This window comes from Podarcis raffonei, chromosome 4, assembly GCF_027172205.1.
Source record: "Podarcis raffonei isolate rPodRaf1 chromosome 4, rPodRaf1.pri, whole genome shotgun sequence".
NCBI lineage: Eukaryota > Metazoa > Chordata > Lepidosauria > Squamata > Lacertidae > Podarcis > Podarcis raffonei.
The window spans coordinates 12,218,753-12,239,642 of record NC_070605.1 but is presented as its reverse complement, the minus strand read 5'-3'; the positions used below and the strand labels follow the sequence as shown (position 1 = coordinate 12,239,642).

Below are 20,890 nucleotides of genomic sequence, written 5' to 3'. Positions count from 1 at the left end.
GTCTTCTCAGTGGCTCGTGACATCCCAATGTCCAGCTCTTCCCCTCCACCCCTTTTGCATAAGAACATAAGAAGGTGCCATTGGCCAAAGTGGACCCTCTCCCAAGCACCCATCCAATGTACTTTGGAGGGTGGTGGGACACAGAAATGAGTCTCATTGAGCAAATTCAACATGTGGGTGACTTTTACATAGCCAGGTTCCCAGCTATTTAGGCCAGAGATGAGGAGCATGTGGCCCCCAGATATTGCTGGACTACAGCTCCCATCATCCCTGACCATTGGCCATGCTGTTTGGGAGCCCATACAACATCTAGAGGGCTGCAGGTTTAGGGCTTTTGATGTAAGAACAGGGCACAGAAACAAACTGGAAGCGGAATATGCTAAATATTCAGTATACCTGAAGGAGCATCTCCACCCCCATCGTTGGTCCAGCTCCGAGGGCCTTCTGGCGGTTCCCTCCCTGTGTGAAGTGAGGTTTCAGGGAACCAGGCAGAGGGCCTTCTCGGTAGTGGCGCCTGCCCTGTGGAATGCCCTCCCACCAGATGTCAAGGAAATAAACAACTATCCAACTTTCAGAAGACATCTGAAGGCAGCCCTGTTCAGGGAATTTTTTAACGTTCGATGTTTTATTGTGTTTTTAATATTCTGTTGGGAGTCACCCAGAGTGGCTTGGGAAACCCAGCCAGATGGGTGGGGTATAAATAAAAAAATTATTATAATTATAATTATATTCACGCACACCACCTTGAGCTCCTTGGAGAAAATGCACAGGTGATATATATATCTGTATAAACAACCCAACCCCACCCCACTAAAATTCAGATTCAAAACCCAGCACTTTGAATTCAGCCCAGAAACTAATTGATGTTTTATTGTGTTTTTAATATTCTGTTGGGAGCCACCCAGATGGGTGGGGTATGAATAAATTATTATCTTTATCATTGTTATTTATTAAATAGGTGTGATGTGGTCTGAAAGTGGGTCCCATCAGAATTCTAGCTACAGTGTAGAAGCTGACTTTTGTCCCTGTTTGCAGAGAACATATGCTGACATTTCTGAACAATTTGCCCAGGCAGCCCCATGTCATCGGCATGAAACTAAACACTGGAGGCTGCTATGTTAGGGCAAAGGGGGCACTGCACCCATCAACCTTCATCTCCCACCTGCCTGCCAAATTCCTGACAACCAGCCCAGGCATGTGGCGTGGCAAAACTGCATGTGGTAGAACCCCCCTCCCGTGCCTCAGAGTGGCCCTTATAGAACTCAGCGGGGAGGAAGAGGATGGGGACAAAACTAGAATTAGATGGCTCTGCTGACCATTGTTTCTGGTGCCAACTACTGTCAAACTCCCTGCCAGGGGCGTGGCGCCGTTTGCCAGCACCTGGGGCGGGCGCTGAGCATGCTCACCTAACTCTCACCACCGACACCGCAGGGACAGGACACAAATGGCGGAGGGCATATTCCACGATCCCCAACCCTCACTGCTGGAGCCAGGCAGGGCTGGCACAACGAGGATCTCTGTGGGGGCACCAAGTTTGTGCCCCATGCTTCTGGGGCAACGGCTTCCCTGGCACCCCTACGCTACGCTCCCTGCCTCCCCTTACCATAGCTAATAGGCCCCAGCCACCACTGGAAGCAAACCAATCTGTTGTTGTTGTTGTTGTTGTTGTTGTTGTTGTTGTTTAGTCATTTAGTCGTGTCCGACTCTTTGTGACCCCATGGACCAGAGCACGCCAGGCACTCCTGTCTTCCACTGCCTCCCGCAGTTTGGTCAAACTCATGCTGGTAGCTTGGAGAACACTGTCCAACCATCTCATCCTCTGTCGTCCCCTTCTCCTTGTGCCCTCCATCTTTCCCAACATCAGGGTCTTTTCCAGGGAGTCTTCTCTTCTCATGAGGTGGCCAAAGTCTTGGAGCATCAGCTTCAGGATCTGGCCTTCCAGTGAGCACTCAGGGCTGATTTCTTTCAGAATGGATAGGTTTGATCTTCTTGCAGTCCATGGGACTCTTAAGAGTCTCCTCCAGCACCATAATTCAAAAGCATCAATTCTTCGGCGATCAGACCAAATCAGGTGTAAAGGTTGCCACCTGACTTTTTGCAGGGCTGATAAGGCAAGCGAAGCCATGGGCTGATGACATCATGTCACACACTGAGTTTCCCTAGACATCTGGGAGGGGGCTGTGGCGTTTGCCCTCCTAGGTGTGTGACATCATACTGGGTTCATAAGGAAAGGTTTAACTAATTGTAAAATGACTAACCAATGGGAACCCAAGGGGCAGAGTTAACTGTGTATAAGGTTTAAGCACAGAGAATTTGTTAAGAGGAGTTAGAGTGGTTGAGAAGACAGTCTGGAGTTAGAGGAGAGAGGGAAGATAAGTCTGTGGGTTGGGCTACTCTGGTGTGAGAGAATTTGTTAAGAGGAGTCAGTTAAACAGTTGAGATAATCAGTCTGAAGGTATTAGGAAGGTATAGGCCGGTAAAGAAACTAAAGTTAAGATACTGACAGGAATATTATCTAAGAAACCATAAACTTGTTAATGTTTGTAAAATAAACTTGGTGTGGGTTTTTTTGGTTCACTTTTAACAACTGTCTGGACTCAGTGTTTTACCAGAGAGTAACTGGTTGGTGGCAGCGGGGAAGCGAGCACAGTGGTGGCACAGGGATCAATAGACCGTTAAACGTCCGGGGACCCTGTGTGATCACCACAGGGGCGATTGTGGGGACCAACTACTAGACACAGGTATTTTTAAACGCCTGCAATGTCTAGTCCCAGATTTGAATTTGTTAACGTCTTTTCCTGACGTTTATGTGGAATGCCGCTTTGGAACCCAATGAGAGGATGGCGAGGCAACAGATTATTGGATTCTATATAATCCATGAAGCGACGTGTTCCAGATCAGAAACTTTAGGTTTTCCAACACGTTTTTTATGAGGGAAAATTTTTCATATAACTCATTTGGTAGGAATGCTCTTCATTTCCTGGTAGGTTTTTATGCTTTCCTTTGTTGCTGCTTCACTTATTACACAGTCACTAATGGCAATTGCAGAGATCGGCTTTGTAGATGCTGGCATGACACATGGGTTTTTGTGCCATGGGGAAATCTTCCTATAGAGCAGGCCTTGTGGAAGCAGCCGTTGGAGGGGGAATTCGCTCCTGTGCTCGAAAGTCAGATGCTTTGACCGTAAACTTGAAAATGACCAAGCCAAATGCCACTTTCATGAGGTCTAGTGGTGTGCCCTGCCAAAAAAAGGGTTTGAAATATTAATTCCAAAATAACAAGGTAGCAGATAGGAGCACGCTTGATTTGTTTATCGGGAGCATATACTATAAAAAATGGACCAGTAGTCCTACTTAATAGCTTACCGCGTCCTTATACAGAACACACTGTAAAAGATGGTTGGTTTTCCCTTCCAGAACATTCCGATCTGATTGCCTCACGGACGCCGTTTCTTTGATGTTGAAGACAGAGACGAGAGGGCCATGGATGTGAAAGAAAGGAAGCCGTATCGTTCTCTGACCAGGCGCCGGGATGCAGAGCGCCGCTACACCAGCTCGTCCGCAGAGAGCGAGGACAGCAAGATACCTCAGAAGTCGTACAGCTCCAGCGAGACTCTGAAGGCTTACGACCAGGACTCCAGGCTGACATACGGCAACCGGGTGAAAGAAATGGTGCACCAGGAAGTGGATGAGTACTGCCGAACAGGTACGGTCCTTGCACCCTGGCCTCCTTGAAGTTGGGTGGTTGGAGAGGGAGCTCAAAGTTTTTCCCATCTATTCCTGAACATTCCTGGACTGCCTTTCCACCCAAAGTAGCCCAGGCGGTAAAACTCCCAAACGTGAAAACCAAACATTTAACATAAAATGAAAAAAAAGCATATTTATAACCTTGAAGCACCATCCAAAAATATTTGGAACAGTAGTTTCCAATTGGTGGTCCACGGACCCCAAGGGGTCTGCATGACCCACCCAGGAGGCACATGGCACTGTCCCAAATTGGGACATTCCATTTGGGGGGGCGTGCTCTCGTGCGAGATCGCAGTGCCCCAAAATGCTCACTTTTTAGTCACCATGATCTCATGGCAGGTCACACACACGGCACTGGGACATGTCAGAGTATATGGTGGCAGGGACGCGGGTGGTGCTGTGGGCTAAACCACTGAGCCTAGAGCTTGCCGATCAGATGGTTGGCAATTCGAATCCCCGCGACGGGGTGAGCTCCCGTTGCTCGGTCCCAGCTCCTGCCAACCTAGCAGTTCGAAAGCACACCAGTGCAAGTAGATAAATAGGTACCGCTCTGGCGGGAAGGTAAATGGCGTTTCCGTGTGCTGCTCTGGTTTGCCAGAAGCGGCTTAGTCATGCTGGCCACATGACCCAGAAGCTGTACGCTGGCTCCCTCGGCCACTAAAGCGAGATGAGCGCCGCAACCCCAGAGTCTGCTGCAGCGGGAAGGTAAACGGCGTTTCCGTGCACTCTGGTTTCCATCACGGTGTCCCATTGCGCCAGAAGTGGTTTAGTCCTGCTGGCCACATGACCCGGAAAGTGGTCTGTGGACAAACGCCGGCTCTCTTGGCCTGAAAGCGAGATGAGTGCCGCAACCCCATAGTCGCCTTTGACTGGACTTAACCGTCCTTTACCTTTTACCTTTATGGTGGCACCATTCACATAACAAAACTACCAGAGAGATATCAACCTTTTCAAAAGTCAGGGGTCTGCTTTTGGGGGGGAAACAGGGAGTCTGCAGAACTTAACTCATTGGGAACCACTGATTTATAACATCTAGAAAAATCAAAAAACAATGACATTGTGCTGTGATTCCTGCAATGGAGGGGTCAGGCAAAATGAGACTGAATATACCTGAAGGAGCGTCTCGTCCCAGTATACCTGAAGGAGTGTCTCCACCCCCATCGTTCTGCCCGGACGCTGAGGTCCAGCGCCGAGGGCCTTCTGGCGGTTCCCTCATTGCGAGAAGCAAAGCTACAGGGAACCAAGCAGAGGGCCTTCTCAGTATTGGCGCCCGCCCTGTGGAACGCCCTCCCATCAGATGTCAAGGAAATAAACTAGTATCTGACTTTTAGAAGACATTTGAAGGCAGCCCTGTTCAGGGAAGTTTTTAATGTGTGACATTTTAATGTATTTTTAATCTTTGTTGGAAGCCGCCCAGAGTGGCTGGGGAAACCCAGCCAGATGGGCGGGGTACAAATAAATTATTATTATTATTATTATTATTATTATTATTATTATTATTATGAGGGAAGAAGGAATTATTTGGCTGAGGAGGTTAGGGATGTGAGAGAACACTGACTAAAAAGGGAAACAGGAGCAGGAATTGCCACTTATAACCGTCCCATATCTGGAGCAGAAATCAGTTCAGCAAAGCAGCAGAGGCCTTTCCTCCAAACAGGTCTCCCTGGGGCCCAGAATCCTGACACCAAGTTAGCTTCAAATGATAAGAGGGGGAAACCTTGCTGAGCTGATCCCGCAGGTAAACTTCAAGGGCGGTGCAGCTTTCTCTGTTTCATTAGCTCCTCTCCATCCTCTTGCAGCTGCGAGGTGGTGAAATGGGATGGCTGCTTCTCTTGCAAGGAGGCCCAGTGGTGTTATCCGGATTAATTTATCATAGGCTCACTCCTTGTTCTCTCGACCGGCTCTGCAAAATTGGCAGAGTGGCTATCCCCAAGCCTGTCAATGCTGTCAGGAAGCTTAATCTGTCTTAGGTAATTAAAAAAGGTGTGAAGTTCACCCTCAGCTCCTGTTCTCATGCTAGACTACTTGTTTCAAATAATGGCTGGGGGGGGGTTGTGTGGTTGCGGGGAGAGTTGCACCAGCCTTTCCTCTACAACCCCCTCCGTGCAATTATTAGCGCGTCCTTTGGGCCTGGCGCTCCCTGCAACTTCGCCTCTACCTATGGGGAAGTTGATATCAATAGCGCATAGAAAGAGCATAGAGAAAAGGCGTTTCTCTTTTTCTAATAGTCAACTTTAACTGAAGCTTTTCCACAAAAGAAACAAAGAAATCATGCCAATTTAAAACAGGAAAACAGAAAAAGGGATGAAGAAAAGAAAGAAAAATTAACTACAGTAATACCTTGGGTTACAGCCGCTTCAGGTTGCATTTTTTCGGGTTGCAGACTGCCAAAATCCGGAAGTACCGGAATGGGTTACTTCCGGGTTTCGGCGGTCGTGCATGCGCAGAAGCACTAAATAGTGCTTGCAGATATCCAATGGATTCATGGCAGGGAAAAGAAATTTAAACTTTGGAACCCACTCCCACAGGAGACAGTGATGGTCATGAACCGAGATGACTTTAAAAGCAGATTGGACTAATTCATGGGGGAAGAGGGCTATCGATGGCTACTAGCCATGGGGGGTGGCTATGTTCTGCCTCCACAATTGGAGGCAGCAATGCTTCTGAATACCGGTTGCTGGGAACCACAGCAGTGGGGAGAGTTGCTCTTGTGCTCGGATCCTGTTTGGAAATTTCCCACAGGTGCTGTGAGAGCAGGATGCTGGGCTGGAATGGGCCATTGGCCTGGTCCTGCAGGCTCTTCTTGTGGTGTAGTGGTTAAGAGCGGTAGACTCGTAATCTGGTGAACTGGGTTCGCTTCCCCACTCCTCCACATACAGCTGCTGGGTGACCTTGGGCTAGTCACATTCTCTGACGTCTCTCGGCCTCACTCACCTCACAGAGTGTTTGTTGTGGGGGAGGAAGGGAAAGGAGAATGTTAGCCGCTTTGAGACCCCTTAGGGTAGTGATAAAGCGGGATATCAAATCAAACTACTACTCCTCCTCTTCTTCTTCTTAGCTAAGCAAATGCTTCCCTGTAAGGAACAAAAACAACACACAGAGAGAGAGAGAGAGAGAGACACACACAGAGAATCGCCAGGTTGCTTGTGCTGAGTGGAGCACCCCAGTGCCACCTGTGTTATTGCAAAAGTCCTTCCCTGCTGGGAGCAGGCTTGTGGCGAGGCAGCTCTTCCACAGGTGTGACCTACATAATAACACACCACAAAAGAGTGTAAAAATCATAGCTATTTTTCAAACGGAGGAGTTGAAGGGAGCCGTCGGTTTAAAGGTGGAGCAGCCTGAGCTTGGAAACACGGAGCTACCAGCAAAAGAACGTTTCTGCCTTGCATTTTCTCTTCCCTCTCCATAGCATGGAGCTCAGTGCAAATCATTGCTGTGCATCCTCTCTCCCTCCCTCCCCTCCATTTCACTGGTGATGGGGAGGAGAAATAATAATGATGATGATGATGATGATGATGATGATGATGATGATGATGATGAACTGGTGCTGGAGGAGACTCTTGAGAGTCCTATGGACTGCAAGAAGATCAAACCTCTCCATTCTGAAGGAAATCATCCCTGAGTGCTCACTGGAAGGACAGATTGTGAAGCTGAGGCTCCAATACTTTGGCCACCTCATGAGAAGAGAAGACTCCCTGGAGAAGACCCTGATGTTGGGAAAGATGGAGGGCACAAGGAGAAGGGTGCGACAGAGGACGAGATGGTTGGATAGTGTTTTCGAGGTTACCAGCATGAGTTTGACCAAACTGCGGGAGGCAGTGGAGGACAGAGGTGCCTGGCGTTCTCTGGTCCATGGGGTCATGAAGAGTCGGACACGACTAAATGACTAAACAACAAAATAATGAATTTATATACCGCCCTTTATCAAAAGATCCCAGGGCGATGTACATCATCAAAACACATTATAGAACATCAATGATGAAAACATAGTATAAACAGAGTAAAAAGCGTACTGACAGCCTAATAGTAAAATAATCATCATAGTAAAGTGTCTTCACCCCCACACTTTTACAGGCCATAAATTATTCAATAGTCATAGGCCTGAGTAAAGAAGAATGCTTTTGTCTGGTGCAAAAAGCACATTGCAGCGGCACCAGGAGAAGAGCTGAAGTTAGCCAGAGCAACCTCAAGTGGCCAATAGGATAGTAGCCAAAATGGAGCCACAGTCTATGTCTCCAACTACAAACCTGCCCTCAATACCTTGCTGAGACAACTGAAATCTCCTGCCTCTGCTGCAGGGCTGTTGTCCACGGTCCTGAACTAGTTTTGCAGTCCCTGTCCAAGGTCCTGAACCTAGATGGGCCTTAAACTCAGCTTACGCAGACTCTCTCTATGGAAGAACTTCCCCTCTATCCTCTTAGCCAGGGGTTGGCCACCTTTTTCAGCCGTGGGCCGGTCCACCATCCCTCAGACCATGTGGTGGGCCAGACTATATTTTTCGGGGGGGGGGGGAATGAACGAATCCCTATGCCCCACAAATAACCCAGAGATGCATTTTAAATAAAAACACACATTCTACTCATGTAAAAACACCAGGCAGGCCCCACAAATAACCCAGAGATGCATTCTAAATAAAAGGACACATTCTACTCATGTCAAAACACGCTGATTCCCGGACCATCCGTGGGCCGGATTGAGAAGGCGATTGGGCCGCATCCGGCCCACGGGCCTTAGGTTGCCTACCCCTGCTCTTAGCTGTTCTGCGCCTAAATAGCTGGAGCTATCTCAAGTGGCTGATCGGATGGTAGCCCAAATGGAGCCAGTGAGATACAGGAACAGGGTATCCACATGCTTGGGGAGTGGGAAGGGTATCAGAAATTTCTTGTTAGAGAAAATAAACTGCACCCCACACAAAAGTCCTAACTGAGACCAGGTGTATGAACATAACTGCAACCAGTGCTTTTTTTCTGGGGAGACGCAGGGGTACGCATACCCCTAAACATTTTGTGAATCTTTGTACTTTTGTCCATTTACTGTATTTATTTTTCCTGATCCGAACTATAAAATGGTGATTTTCTTGAGTCAAAATGTTTAGGGGTACTCTCAAACATTTTTAGGGGGGGAAGCACTGACTGCACCCCATCCCCTAATGAACCTGCCCAGGTAACAAGATCCTGACTGAAAGTCCTTCGGTGGGTCTCTTTGCTATAATGTGGCTCACCCGGCACAGGGCTCTGCTATCATTTGTGTGCCAAGTTGTGACCTTTTCATTCCTCCAGACTTTATGGTGTTCTTTAACTTTTTGTGGATCATTTGATCACCCTTCTAAGAAGTTTCCGTTGCTTGTCTTTTCCTTTTCCTCTGTATGGTTCTTTTATTTTCTTTAAATAGTTGTGTAAACTTAACAAAGGCAGGGATCATACATCAAGAAGCGGTATAGGGAGGGCTCATAGTTGAAATTCCTGGATTGTACGGGGTTGGACTAGATGGCATTTGGGGTCCCTTCCAACTCTACAGTTCGATTATTATTATTATTATTATTATTATTATTATTATTATTAATAATAATAATCTATTATTTATACCCCGCCCATCTGGCTGGGTTTCCCCAGCCCTCTGGGCAGCTTCCAACAGACTATTAAAATACACTAATGTATTAAACATTAAAAGCTTCCCTAAACAGGGCCGCCTTCAGATGTCTTCTAAAAGTCTGGTAGTTGTTTTCCTCTTTGACATCTGGTGGGAGGGCATTCCACAGGGCGCGTGCCACCACCGAAAAGGCCCTCAGCCTGGTTCCCTGTAACTTGGCTTCTCGCAGTGAGGGAACCCCAGATTCGATGAACATTGCAGTAAAATCGCAAGCAGTGAGATCCACAGCAGTCTGTTAGGAAGAAGGGGCCTTGTACAATCCTTGGGTGCATATTGTTATGCATGGTGTATTTTTTAATTGTTGTGACCCACCTGGAACCTAAGAGTCAAGGGCGGGTTATAAAATAATGCTATTACTAAGAGCAACAGCAGTAATCCCCAACCTAAATGACAGGATCGTCCTGGCAGTATTTGGGATTAATGAGCTGGAACAAAAGATTAAGAATAGAAGATTTCTGGGTACTCTCTTGCACTCTTGCAATTCTGTTTGACAAAAATAAATAAAGGAGGCAGAGGGGGGAGTGATACGAATTTGATAAATAAATGGGGCTTGTAACAGAATAACTAATTGGTGAAGACAACTTTCCTGAACTTTCCTCTTCCTTTTGAAGAGGCAGGACTGATATTCAAATGTTTATTTATTCTGCCTTGAACCGATTATGTAGCTCTGCAGGTAACTAGAGGCGAATTCAAGAGCCCTTTCTTCCCAGGTAATATTTTTAGCCAGCTAAACAATCACATCTGTTCTGCTGCTGAACGGATTCTGCTGTGACCTTATTGGAGTGGGAAATGTCAAGGGCAGGTGTCTGAGCGGATTCCAAACAGACTCATTTTGTGTGATACAGAAAGTGTGTTACACACTGGACTTGGAATGATGTTCTGGCATAGCGTGACCATAGCCCCGAAAGTGGGCTTTCCCGGGCTGACTGGCCCCCCCAAATTCCACATCGGGATCTTGAAAGAGAGTCGGCACATGTGCAGCTGTACGCACCCTGCACACATGCGACTATGCACAGCCGAGAACCTTGCAAAATGCAGGTTTCATGATAATGCAGACAGACATTTGTACCTGAGCAAGGTCTGTTCCAACCTTTCGGAGGCTGAAGGACAGACCAGAGGGTGCAAGTACTGCTGCTTCTCCCCACCAACTCAAGTTCAAATCCACGCACACAATTGTGTGGGTGGAATTGGAGAGCACAACCATATGACATACTGCACACTTATTTTTAAGCCAGCATATCAATTGAATTGGAGTAGGCAAGAGCGTTGTGCTTGGACCAGAGACGCAATGTTCAAATTCTTGTTCAGCTCTCACCCTGGGTTGGAGAACCAGCATGTTGCTGGGATAAAACTCCCATAATCCCTGGCTGTCGGCCATGTTGGCAGGGACTGATGAGGTCTGGATTCTGGCAACATATGGTGGGCCACAGGCTCCCCAACCCTGATACATCTCCAATGGAAGGTCCACACAACGTAACATAACATCTGCTGGTAAACGTCTTCATTATCCCTTGTTAGACGGACATCCCACAATGTTCTGCTCTCTTCTTCTTTCCCAACCCTCTTCCCCATTTCTGCCCCAGGAGCCAACTTTTCCTTGCGAGAGCTGGGCCTCGAAGACGTATCGCCTCCACCACACGGGACTCTGTACCGGACAGATATAGGGCTGCCCCACTGTGGCTACTCCATCAGCGCCGGCTCGGATGCCGACACGGAAGCCGACGCAGTCATGTCTCCAGAGCACCCCGTGAGGCTGTGGGGGCGCAACCCCAAGTCGGGCCGCAGTTCCTGCTTGTCCAGTCGAGCCAACTCCAACCTCACTCTCACCGATACGGAACATGATAACACCGAAACTGGTAAGAGAGACCGCCAGGGAGATACCAGAGCTTCTGTTCTGCTACTTACTCTTCTGTCCATCTGTTTGTCTTCCATCCTGTTGTTTTGTGTCCCAGTCTTTGTTTTTGTCTTCTAGACTTGCGGTGGAAAATCATTAGGGTCCTCTGGATGTTGTTAGCCTGCCTCCATCAGCCTCAGCCCATAGAATGGGCCAGTTCACCCATTAGCCTCTGTGGGGCAGTCGCTTCAGGCTGCAGGCTGGGGACAGCTCGGAGGGGTGTTCTCCTCTTGGGAGCACACTGTTTACTACCTTCTGAGCTTGTCGCCCATCAGTGGCGTGTGGTAAAATTTTTCATAGTGGAACAGTTAGGGCCAGAGGTGCCAGCTTACAAGTGTGACGGGGGGGGTTCAATGTTGTGTGTGTGACATTGCACATGTGAGCATAGCGCCTTCTTCCTGTTGGGATGCTGCTAAGGAATTGGGGGCAATTGGCAGGCCCCCAGCTGGCTCCAGCCCACCGACCGACATGTGGGTCAAACTCCAGTCCTTGGTGCAGCATGAATCTGTGACCCAGAGCTTCAGAAGCTGGGCACGCAACTCAGCAGAGTAAACGCACAACAGAAGTGGCAGGGAGAGGCTGCGTGAAGCATATCTACAGGCAGTTTATTTAGCAAAGGAAAAAACATGTCTTCTCCCTTTTGGGTCCAAGCAAGCAGCATAAGCAAAAGCTATACACAAACGGAAGTTGCCAGCAAGCTGTGCTGGAATGTAAACAGGCATGTGACACACAACAGTCATGCCTGTCCCTCTTAAGGTGGAACAGAATATTCTAACACTTCCCTAAGCTGAGCAGAAGCTTCCTGGGCTTTGGAAAGGAGGTGCTGGGGGAACATTTAGGGGACTAGCCCAGCCCCCCTAGTCCACTGACCACACCCCACTGTTGCCCATGGTCACTGCCTGGGAAGTGTGAAGCCACCTGTTCCTCTTCAGGTAGCAGCGGAGGAGGATGAAGCGGGACCCTTAAGGAGAAGGAGGCAGGGAGCACCATTTTCTGTTTTGCCTCATGTGGTAAAACGCCTTGGGCTGACCCTGGCCAGGCACGATGGGAGTTGTAGTCTATCCACGTCTGGGTGGAGACAAAAGGTTCTCCAGCAGCTCTGGGCTGTTTGATTTGGTTATGAGAAATGGTGGATGAGAAACGGGGGCAGAATAGTGTTCTTTTTGTACTTCACTGGCATGGCTTCTTGTACACAATGGTCGGCGGCATTGTGCTACGAAAAAGGCTCCCATTTCACTTGTCGTGGAAAAGCAGCGGTATTTCAGCAGCCCCTGAGCTCTTTGCAGGGCCCATTCAGCCACCCAAACTCCTGCATTTGAAATTTCACCCTATCAAGCCTTTTCTCCTCTCTCTTTCCTCCCCGATTTCCTTATCTCTGGAACTGATATCCTAGCAGATCATTTCCAAGCCTATCTCCGCTGACTCCCGCCACTTATGTAAATAACCCCGGCTTCTCTCTCTGTGAGGAGGGAAAAGAAAAGGCGTATTTTTAGAAACTTGTCTTTTACGGAAACTTGAAGGTCGCAGGGTGTTTCCCCTTCTTCTTTCACCTCCTCGGTTTTGTCTCCCCGGCCGCGGAGATGTCTCCCAGTTGCGGGGTTGGCGACGGAATGCACATTTCAAGGTCAACAGTTCTGTGAGGAAGAGTGTGCCGCAGTACGCAATTGCGGCTTGACCACGGCGTGTTTAAAGCGGGAAGGAAGGTTGGGCAGATGGGAAGCAGAGCACATCCCGAAGCAGCAGCCGTTGCAAGTGATGTTCGTGCTCCTTTTTACACTTTTAATTGAACTGCTCCATTGCCAGTTTCTTAATATAGAGCAGGCGTCTTGGCCACGGAGGGGAGTGGGATTTTGTTCTGAGCGCTCGCATGGAATAAGTGAAGCGGTTCTCTCCCTGCTGCTGCTTTCCACAGTCGGATTGGGTAGCATATGGTGATTTTAAGTAAAACTGGTGGGTTTTTTGGGAGGGTTGCTTTTTGTATACGGAGACATGCAACACTGATTCCTCACATGCTGCCCCCTCGTTTTCTGTTTTAATTTCAGTGACTGAGGCCTATTAAGGTTCTGTTCTGTCACAACAAAGATGTCATGTGAGGGTGGGCAAGGGTGTGTTTCAAACAAGCAAACAAACTACTATCTGTGGAACAGGGGTGGGAGACCCTTTTCAGCCAGAGGTCACATTCCCTTCTTGGTGATCTTCTGGGGCCACATGTTATTATGATTATTATTCAGGAAAGTTTGTACTGGTTGATGTCTTACTGTGCTTTTAATCTTTGGTGATCACTCATAGCCGAGTAAGATTGTCTTCCATGAACGTGGTTTTTAAAGTGAGCCTGTAAGTGACTGTGGAGGCCAATTCTGGATCCACACGTCCTTCCACAGTGGGGACATTGGTTTCTGGGCGGGTATTGATCATGGTGAGGGTTTGCCAAGCATGCCTTCCTCTTAGCATGTTTCTCCCTTGTGTCCTGAGTTTGAGCGTCTTCAAAGCCTATGACACCTTTGGTAAAGGCTGTTCTCCAATTGGAGCACTTGCAGGCCAGTGTTTCCCAATTGTTGCTGTTTATACTACATTTTTTAAAAAATTGCCTTGAGAGAGCCTTTAAACCTCTTGTTGACCACCAGCATCACACTTTCCATTTTTAAGTTTGGAATAGAGTAGTTGCTTTGGAAGACGATAACCAGGCATCCACACAACATGACCAGTCCAACGAAGTTGATGTTGAAGAAGCATCGCTTCGACACTGGTGATCTTTGCTTCTACCAGTACACTGGCATTAGTTCGCCTAATGTGTTTTTAATATTTTGTTGGGAGCTGCCCAGAGTGGCTGGGGCAACCCAGTCAGATGAGCGGCATATAACAAATTAAATTATTATTATTATTATTATTATTATTATTATTATTATTATACACCCTCCATGCAAAGATACTAGTGGTGGACTGGATCCAAAGCAAGAGTGAAACAAGCAGATGAATGAATATGTTATCTTTGCACACAAAACTAATGTCTGCACACACAAACACCCCTCTCTCTCCTCCAATATGGCATGTGAGTCCGAGGATGAATCAAGAAGCAATTCAGAGGTGCTGATCTACAGGTGGGCCAGAGAGGAAGGGATCAGGGAAACAAAAAGGAAACAGAAGCTCCCTCACAGCTAAGGATCCTTACTGCGGATCCCAAGAGCTGCTCGCAAAATGACTTTGAGGATTTTACAGGGAAAATATTTCCTCAGATGTGAAAATTATGCTGAAAGTAAGCTCAAAGCGACTCAAGGAATGAGTGAGCTTACCGGATGCATTTTATCGGTCAATATTAATTGCTGACCGTATTGATAGAACGTATACCGTATTTTCCCCTCTATAACGCAGATTTTTTCTCCTAAAAAGGAAGGGGAAATGTCTGTGCGTGTTATTGAGCGAATGTGTGGTCCCTGGAGCCAAATGGCGCGAGGGGAGGCAAAAAAAATCAGGCAAAAATCAAATCGTGCGTCTCGGAGAAGGGAAACCTGAAAAGAGGAAGCGGCTGCTTTCCTGCATTCTGCCTCAGGGTCTTACTGCCCACCCTCCTCTGTTTCCTTGCTGTGTTTGTTCAAACGGAACAAAGAGCAGGGAAAGCCCCTCCCCTCCAGGCAAGCAGAGGGGAAAGCAGAGTGTCGTTCCTTCCTCTCTGTGCTCCGGTGCTGCTGAAAACATGCAGGAGGGAGAGAGAGAGAGAGAGAGAGAGAGAGAGAGAGAGAGAGAGAGAGAGCTGGCTGGCTTGGGTGGGTAGGTGAGGGAAAACTTTTGCCTTCCTTTCCTCCCTCCCGTTATACCCCTCTCCTGCATTCTTAGCCAGCTGCTTCTCTGCACACCCCTCTCCTGCTCCTTGTCTCTTCTGTGTTTTTCCTTCCCTCCCCACTTAAAATGTGGTTAAAAAGCATGGATCCACATGGATCCTCAGGATCTTTGCATTGGGTCACCCCAAATTCACCACCAGATCACATAGCATGTCCATGGCTACAGCCTGCCCCCCAAAAATCACACACCCACTGTTGCCTGGGGCTGCAATGGTGCAAAAATGTGGTTAAAAAGCATGGATCCACATGGATCCTCAGGATCTTTGCATTGGGTCACCCCAAATTCACCATCAGATCACATAGCATGCCCATGGCTGCAGCCTGCCCCCCAAAAATCACGCACCCACTGTTGCCTGGGGCTGCAATGGTGCAAAAATGTGGTTACAAAGCATGGATCTACATGGATCCTCAGGATCTTTGCATTGGGTCAGCCCAAATTCACCATCAGAGCACATAGCATGTCCATGGCTACAGCCTGCCCCCCAAAAATCACACACCCACTGTTGCCTGGGGCTGCAATGGTGCAAAAACGTGGTTACAAAGCATGGATCCACAGGGATTCTCAGTATTTTTGCATTGGGTCACCCCAAATTCACCATCAGATCACATGTCTGTGGCCACAGCATGAAGCACAAAAATGATACACCCACTGTTTCATTCAGAATGTTTTTTCCCTTGTTTTCCTCCTCTAAAAACGATGTGCGCGTTATGGTCAGGTGCATGTTATAGAGCGAAAAATACGGTAGCCTTTAGCTATAGTCAATGTGGAGTTTTATAAAGCTGCCATCAATAGCAGAGTTTATGGGGGCCATTAAAGCCCATTTTTTCTCCCACTGCATGTTAACATCAGCAACTTTTGTTATGTTTCCTTATTAGTTATGCAAAATAAATAATCAGTATTGAATTCTGATGTCTATACACCCAGAGCCTTCTGCATAGTTTTATTGCTTGGTGCTTTGGAAGAGAGTTGTTTCTTAAAGGGAAAGGTTGGGATTGGTGTTCCTCTGTTTCACAAAGTCACGGCCCTTCCCATTCGTCTGCAAGCCTTAGGGATGGCTCAAACATGCATGTACGACGCCTGATCACTCAATAGTTGACTGGCAACCAAATGCGGGAACGGATCCCATCAAAAACTCTTCTGTCTGAGGTGTCTTTGGGGTTGAAGTATCTACTCTGGAGGAAGAAAGTCCCAACGGCAATCCTTGGTGTTTCCAGATCCAAAAAACCCGTGAACTAGCAGTTCAAAAGCATGTCAAAGTGCAAGTAGATAAATAGGTACCACTCCGGTGGGAAGGTAAACGGCGTTTCCGTGTGCTGCTCTGGTTCGCCAGAAGCGGCTTAGTCATGCTGGCCACATGACCCAGAAGCTGTACGCTGGCTCCCTTGGCCAATAAAGCGAGATGAGCACCGCAACCCCAGAGTCAGCCACGACTGGACCTAATGGTCAGGGGTCCCTTTACCTTTACCTTACTCATGGAACATAAGACTATCAATGACCATTAATCATGATGGCAGTGTACTACAATAGACCTGAAACTTACGCAGGAGTTGCGGTCCAGAGGTCCACACAGAAAGGCAAAATTGCATAACGTCAGAAAGACCTCTCTAATTGTTCCCCTGGGCCCATCCCTACCTGTCCATAGCTGATGCAGGGAGAAGGGAAAGATCCCAAGAGCCTCTCAAGGCCTTCCAGATCCCTCCCATGACCTTCCCAGAGGCCAGTAAGCGGAGGGCTTAAAAACCTCATAGGAGGAACAGTTGAGGGATTTGCAGGTGTTTAGCTTGGGAAAGAGGAGACTGAGAGAAGATAGGTTCTCCACCTCCAAAATCTGAAGGGCTGACACATGGAGGATGGCTTGAGTCGGAGGTCCTGACTCAACATCAAGAAGACATTTCTGACAGTCTTCTTCTTCTTCTTTGGCAATCACTCATAGCCGAGTAAGATTGTCTTCCATAAACACAGTTTTAACAATGAGTCCGTAAGTGACTGTGGAGGCCAATTCAGGATCCACACGTCCTTCCACAGTGGGGACATTGGTTTCTGGGCTGGAGTTGAACACGGTGTAGATTTGCCAAGCATGCCTTCCTCTTAGCACATTTCTGCCTTGTGTCCTAAGTTCGAGTGACAGTGGAGTGGACTCCCACAAGAGGTGGTAGACTCTCCTTCCTTGAAGGTTTTTAAGCATCTCTCATGTATGATCTAGTTGAGATTCCTGCATTGCAGGGACCTTAAGATCCCTTCCAGCTCTATACAGTGGTACCTCGTGTTAAGAACTTAATTCATTCTGGAGGTCTGTTGTTAACCTGAAACTGTTCTTAACCTGAGGTACCACTTTAGCTAATGGGGCCTCCCACTGCCGCCACGCAATTTCTGTTCTCATCCTGTTCTCTTAACCCAAGGTACTATTTCTGGGTTAGTGGAGTCTGTAACCTGAAGCGTCTGTAACCTGAAGCGTCTGTAACCTGAAGCGTCTGTAACCCGAGGTACCACTGTAATTCTGTGATTCTATGGTTGACAGTTTCAGCCAAGTAGTTAGCGAGCCCAACTGCAACATCTCAGTATTACATGCACATTTAAACACTTGGCACAACAGAGCACAAGATGGAGCCAAGGGCTTCCATCCGCACGTTCAGAGTGGTGAAAAATAAGTAAATAAATGCCACGACGTCTATGAAGAAACCGGCTGTCGGATGGCACAACTATATCAGATTCCCTTCATGTTTGGGAAGTCTGTTCCCCACTTGATCACAGTTCAATAGGCAAGCGCCTTTCTCTCTCTTTTGGATTGCACAGTAAATGTCACGACAACGCAATTAAGATCTCTCGAGAGAACGGGGTAGAGAGGACTACGATCATAATTGTTGCGATTTTGGCCAGGGTGTCCATGGACATATGGTTCCTCCGAAAGATAGTTCATTAGCCTTCAGAAAACCAGAATGGCACCAAAACCATACATCTTCTTAAAAGGCTGGGATAATGTGGCACATCTGTTAGCCTGTTCTCAAACATAAACCTGAGCATGGTTTTCTACCCAGGGCCATCTGCTTTCAAGCATCTCTTGTTTCACAGGCCAGGCACTTATATCTGCACATACTTACAAGCACATGTGCGCATGCTAGATAGAACTGTATCCCTATCTCTCTCTCTCTCTCTCTCTCTCTCTCTCTCTCTCTCTCTCTCTCTCCCTCTCCTGATTTTCAAACCATGGATGAGCCCATTACTCTGACTCTATACAAAGACAAGGCTGACTCTTGTCTGTCCTGCCTTCAAGATTATTTTTTTAAAAAATAATTTTTATTGATTTTAACATATAAATTGTAAAATGTACCACAAAACTTATCACTTATACAATCTTTTTAGACTTCCATCAGCACCTCTGATGATCCACCGTTTTAACCACTTCTTATGCATTTCTTAACTTTATATTGCCTTTACATCTCTTAACAAATCATCCTCCCCCTTCTCCATTTTTGCAATACTTCCAATAATACTCCTCACAAAACTTCTAGCAAACCTACAAACGTCGTCTGATCTTCACAAATACTTTTCAAATAGTCCGTAAATTTACTCCAGTCTTCCGTGAATTTCTGGTCCTGCGGTTTCAAATCCTTCCTGTTAGTTTATCTAGTTCTGCATAGTCCATTAACTTCATCCTCCATTCTTCAATCGGCGGTAATTCTTCTTGCTTCCATTTTTGGGCCAATAATATTCTTGCTGCTGTTATTGCATATAAAAAGAGCTTACATTCCTTTCTATTTATATCACTCCCAACAATGCCCAGTAAAAATGCTTCTGGTTTCTTCATAAATGTAAATTTCAACATTTTTTTTCATCTCATTATATATCATCTCCCAGAAGCATTTCACCTTTTTACATTCCCACCACATATGATAAAATGTTCCCTCTTTTTCTTTACATTTCCAGCATTTATTACTGACTTTATACATTTTCCCTAACTTGACAGGTGTAATATACCATCTATACATCATTTTCATCACTGCCTTCAAGATTTTGGCCATAGATCTGGTGGGATGCTGAAGGTGTTTGAACATCCGGTTGAATAGAAGCCACGAGACTATAACATCCTTAATATTTAATCTTTTTTTTTAAGGAAAAAAAAGAATCAGATCTGTAGTGGGAATTGCGGGTTGCTCGTGCGTAAGTTGCCGCCACTCTTGGCAAGGTTGCCTGGATAAACCTTTCCCTGGCCAGACAGCCCTGACTCCGTGGCTGTCTCAGTCACTGGCAGAATCCATCAGTGGGCGTTTCCTGAACTTCTTCCAACATAAAAGTTCCTTGACGGATAGTCTCCGCCTAGCCTCCCTGCGCGGAAGTCTTCTGCACAGGGTGGGTGTGGGCAGCGGAGGACCCGTGCTCTCCCCGCTGGTCTCTGGCGAAGAGTCCTGGAGCCATCTCTCTGAAGCCCGCCTCTGCCCGCCTTTCTCCCTGGTGTCACACTGATTTCCTTCCCCTGCCGATGAGTCCCCTCTCTCCCTGCTGGGCCCTTCTCCGGCATCGCTTGGGAGCCTTGCCTCCACTCCTGGCTCCGATGGCAGTTCCCTGAGAAGATCCTCAGAGTCAGGCTTTCAAAAGTCTATCTTTGCTTTCGCTTCCAGTGTCAAACCGTCAGATGGCTCCGCACTTGAGCCACATAAGCTATCATTCTCATCATCCATCAATGGTGATGGATAATGGGAGCTGTAGTGCAAAACAGCACCAGGTTGGGGGAAACGGTATATTAAGATAACACAAGGTTTTTGCACATGTAAATCAACATGCACATTCATTACGTTTATAGTAAGGTATTCGTTCTCCCCACACCCTTTCAATATTATTTATTTATTTATTGTTAGTAGATTTTTTATGAATTGCCAATGAGTCCCACAGGTTAACTGCAACAAGGCCAGCCTAGACAGGACCAGCTTCCTGGCTGCAAATTTTCAGATTATTTCACCGCAAACATGGTTTCATTTGGAGTGTTCCGAAGACCTCACCTGCCAAAACTCTCTGCAACCCTTTCTGAATAACAAGAATGGGTGTATTTCTGAAAACCAAGTGGGGGGGGACGCAAATTAGCAGCGCAACAGGAAACACAGGGGGACATAAAACAGAGCATGTTTGGCTTCTGGAAAAAAATTCAAAAACCGGAGCACCTACTTCTGGTTTTGCAGCGTTCGGGTTCCAAGTTGTTCGTGAACGAAGCTGTTTGAGAACCGAGGTACCACTGTATTCTAAGAGAGACTACATTCCTTCGTCTCTCTCTGTGAATATTGAATAAATGACTTAGTAAGAACTCTTCTTGTTTATCTGCTCCTTGGCTGCCACCATGAGAGGGATTGGATTCCTTGAAGCCTGACACTGGGATTGATACTGGATAATTTCCCCAACTAGGCCAGCCCAATTTCAGAAGCAACCCAAACAGGTGTTTGGAGCGACCATTTCCAGCAGGTGGGTCTTGGGGTGTGGCGTTCCTTTAAGAAATGGCTGTAAGGTGAGGGTAAGGGATAGCTGCTCCCCCCAAATCTTTGCCAGGATATTTACTTCAATGGCGCTGCTAGTCTCTGTTTTGCTACTTCCCTGCAGTTCCGCACTTCTCCCTAGGCTCCTCTGCTTATCAATATGCACAAGGCGCTGTCGTTTATCGATTAAGCCCTACCTCGTTCCGAGGTGATTTCGTAGACATGCTCAATAACAGTGGCTCCAGACCGGAGAGTTGGCCAATAAACATGGACTGTCATTGACCTTTGATGCAACCTTCACACTT

General features: G+C 47.2%; 1 protein-coding gene across 9 annotated transcripts in view; it reads left to right on the top strand.

The window, feature by feature from the left end:
• TENM4 (teneurin transmembrane protein 4) overlaps positions 1 to 20,890 on the top strand; it is a 680,333-nt gene that overhangs the window by 289,860 nt on the left and 369,583 nt on the right. For 8 of the 9 annotated variants that reach the window (XM_053385165.1, XM_053385169.1, XM_053385167.1 and 5 more), the window contains exons 5-6: positions 3,417 to 3,705; positions 10,979 to 11,251. In XM_053385165.1, the coding sequence (XP_053241140.1) occupies positions 3,483 to 3,705; positions 10,979 to 11,251 (496 nt within the window). In that variant the 5' untranslated portion in view covers positions 3,417 to 3,482. Of the gene's footprint in view, positions 1 to 3,416; positions 3,706 to 10,978; positions 11,252 to 20,890 lie in introns of those variants that run through there. The other variant, XM_053385168.1, reaches the window with a different exon arrangement.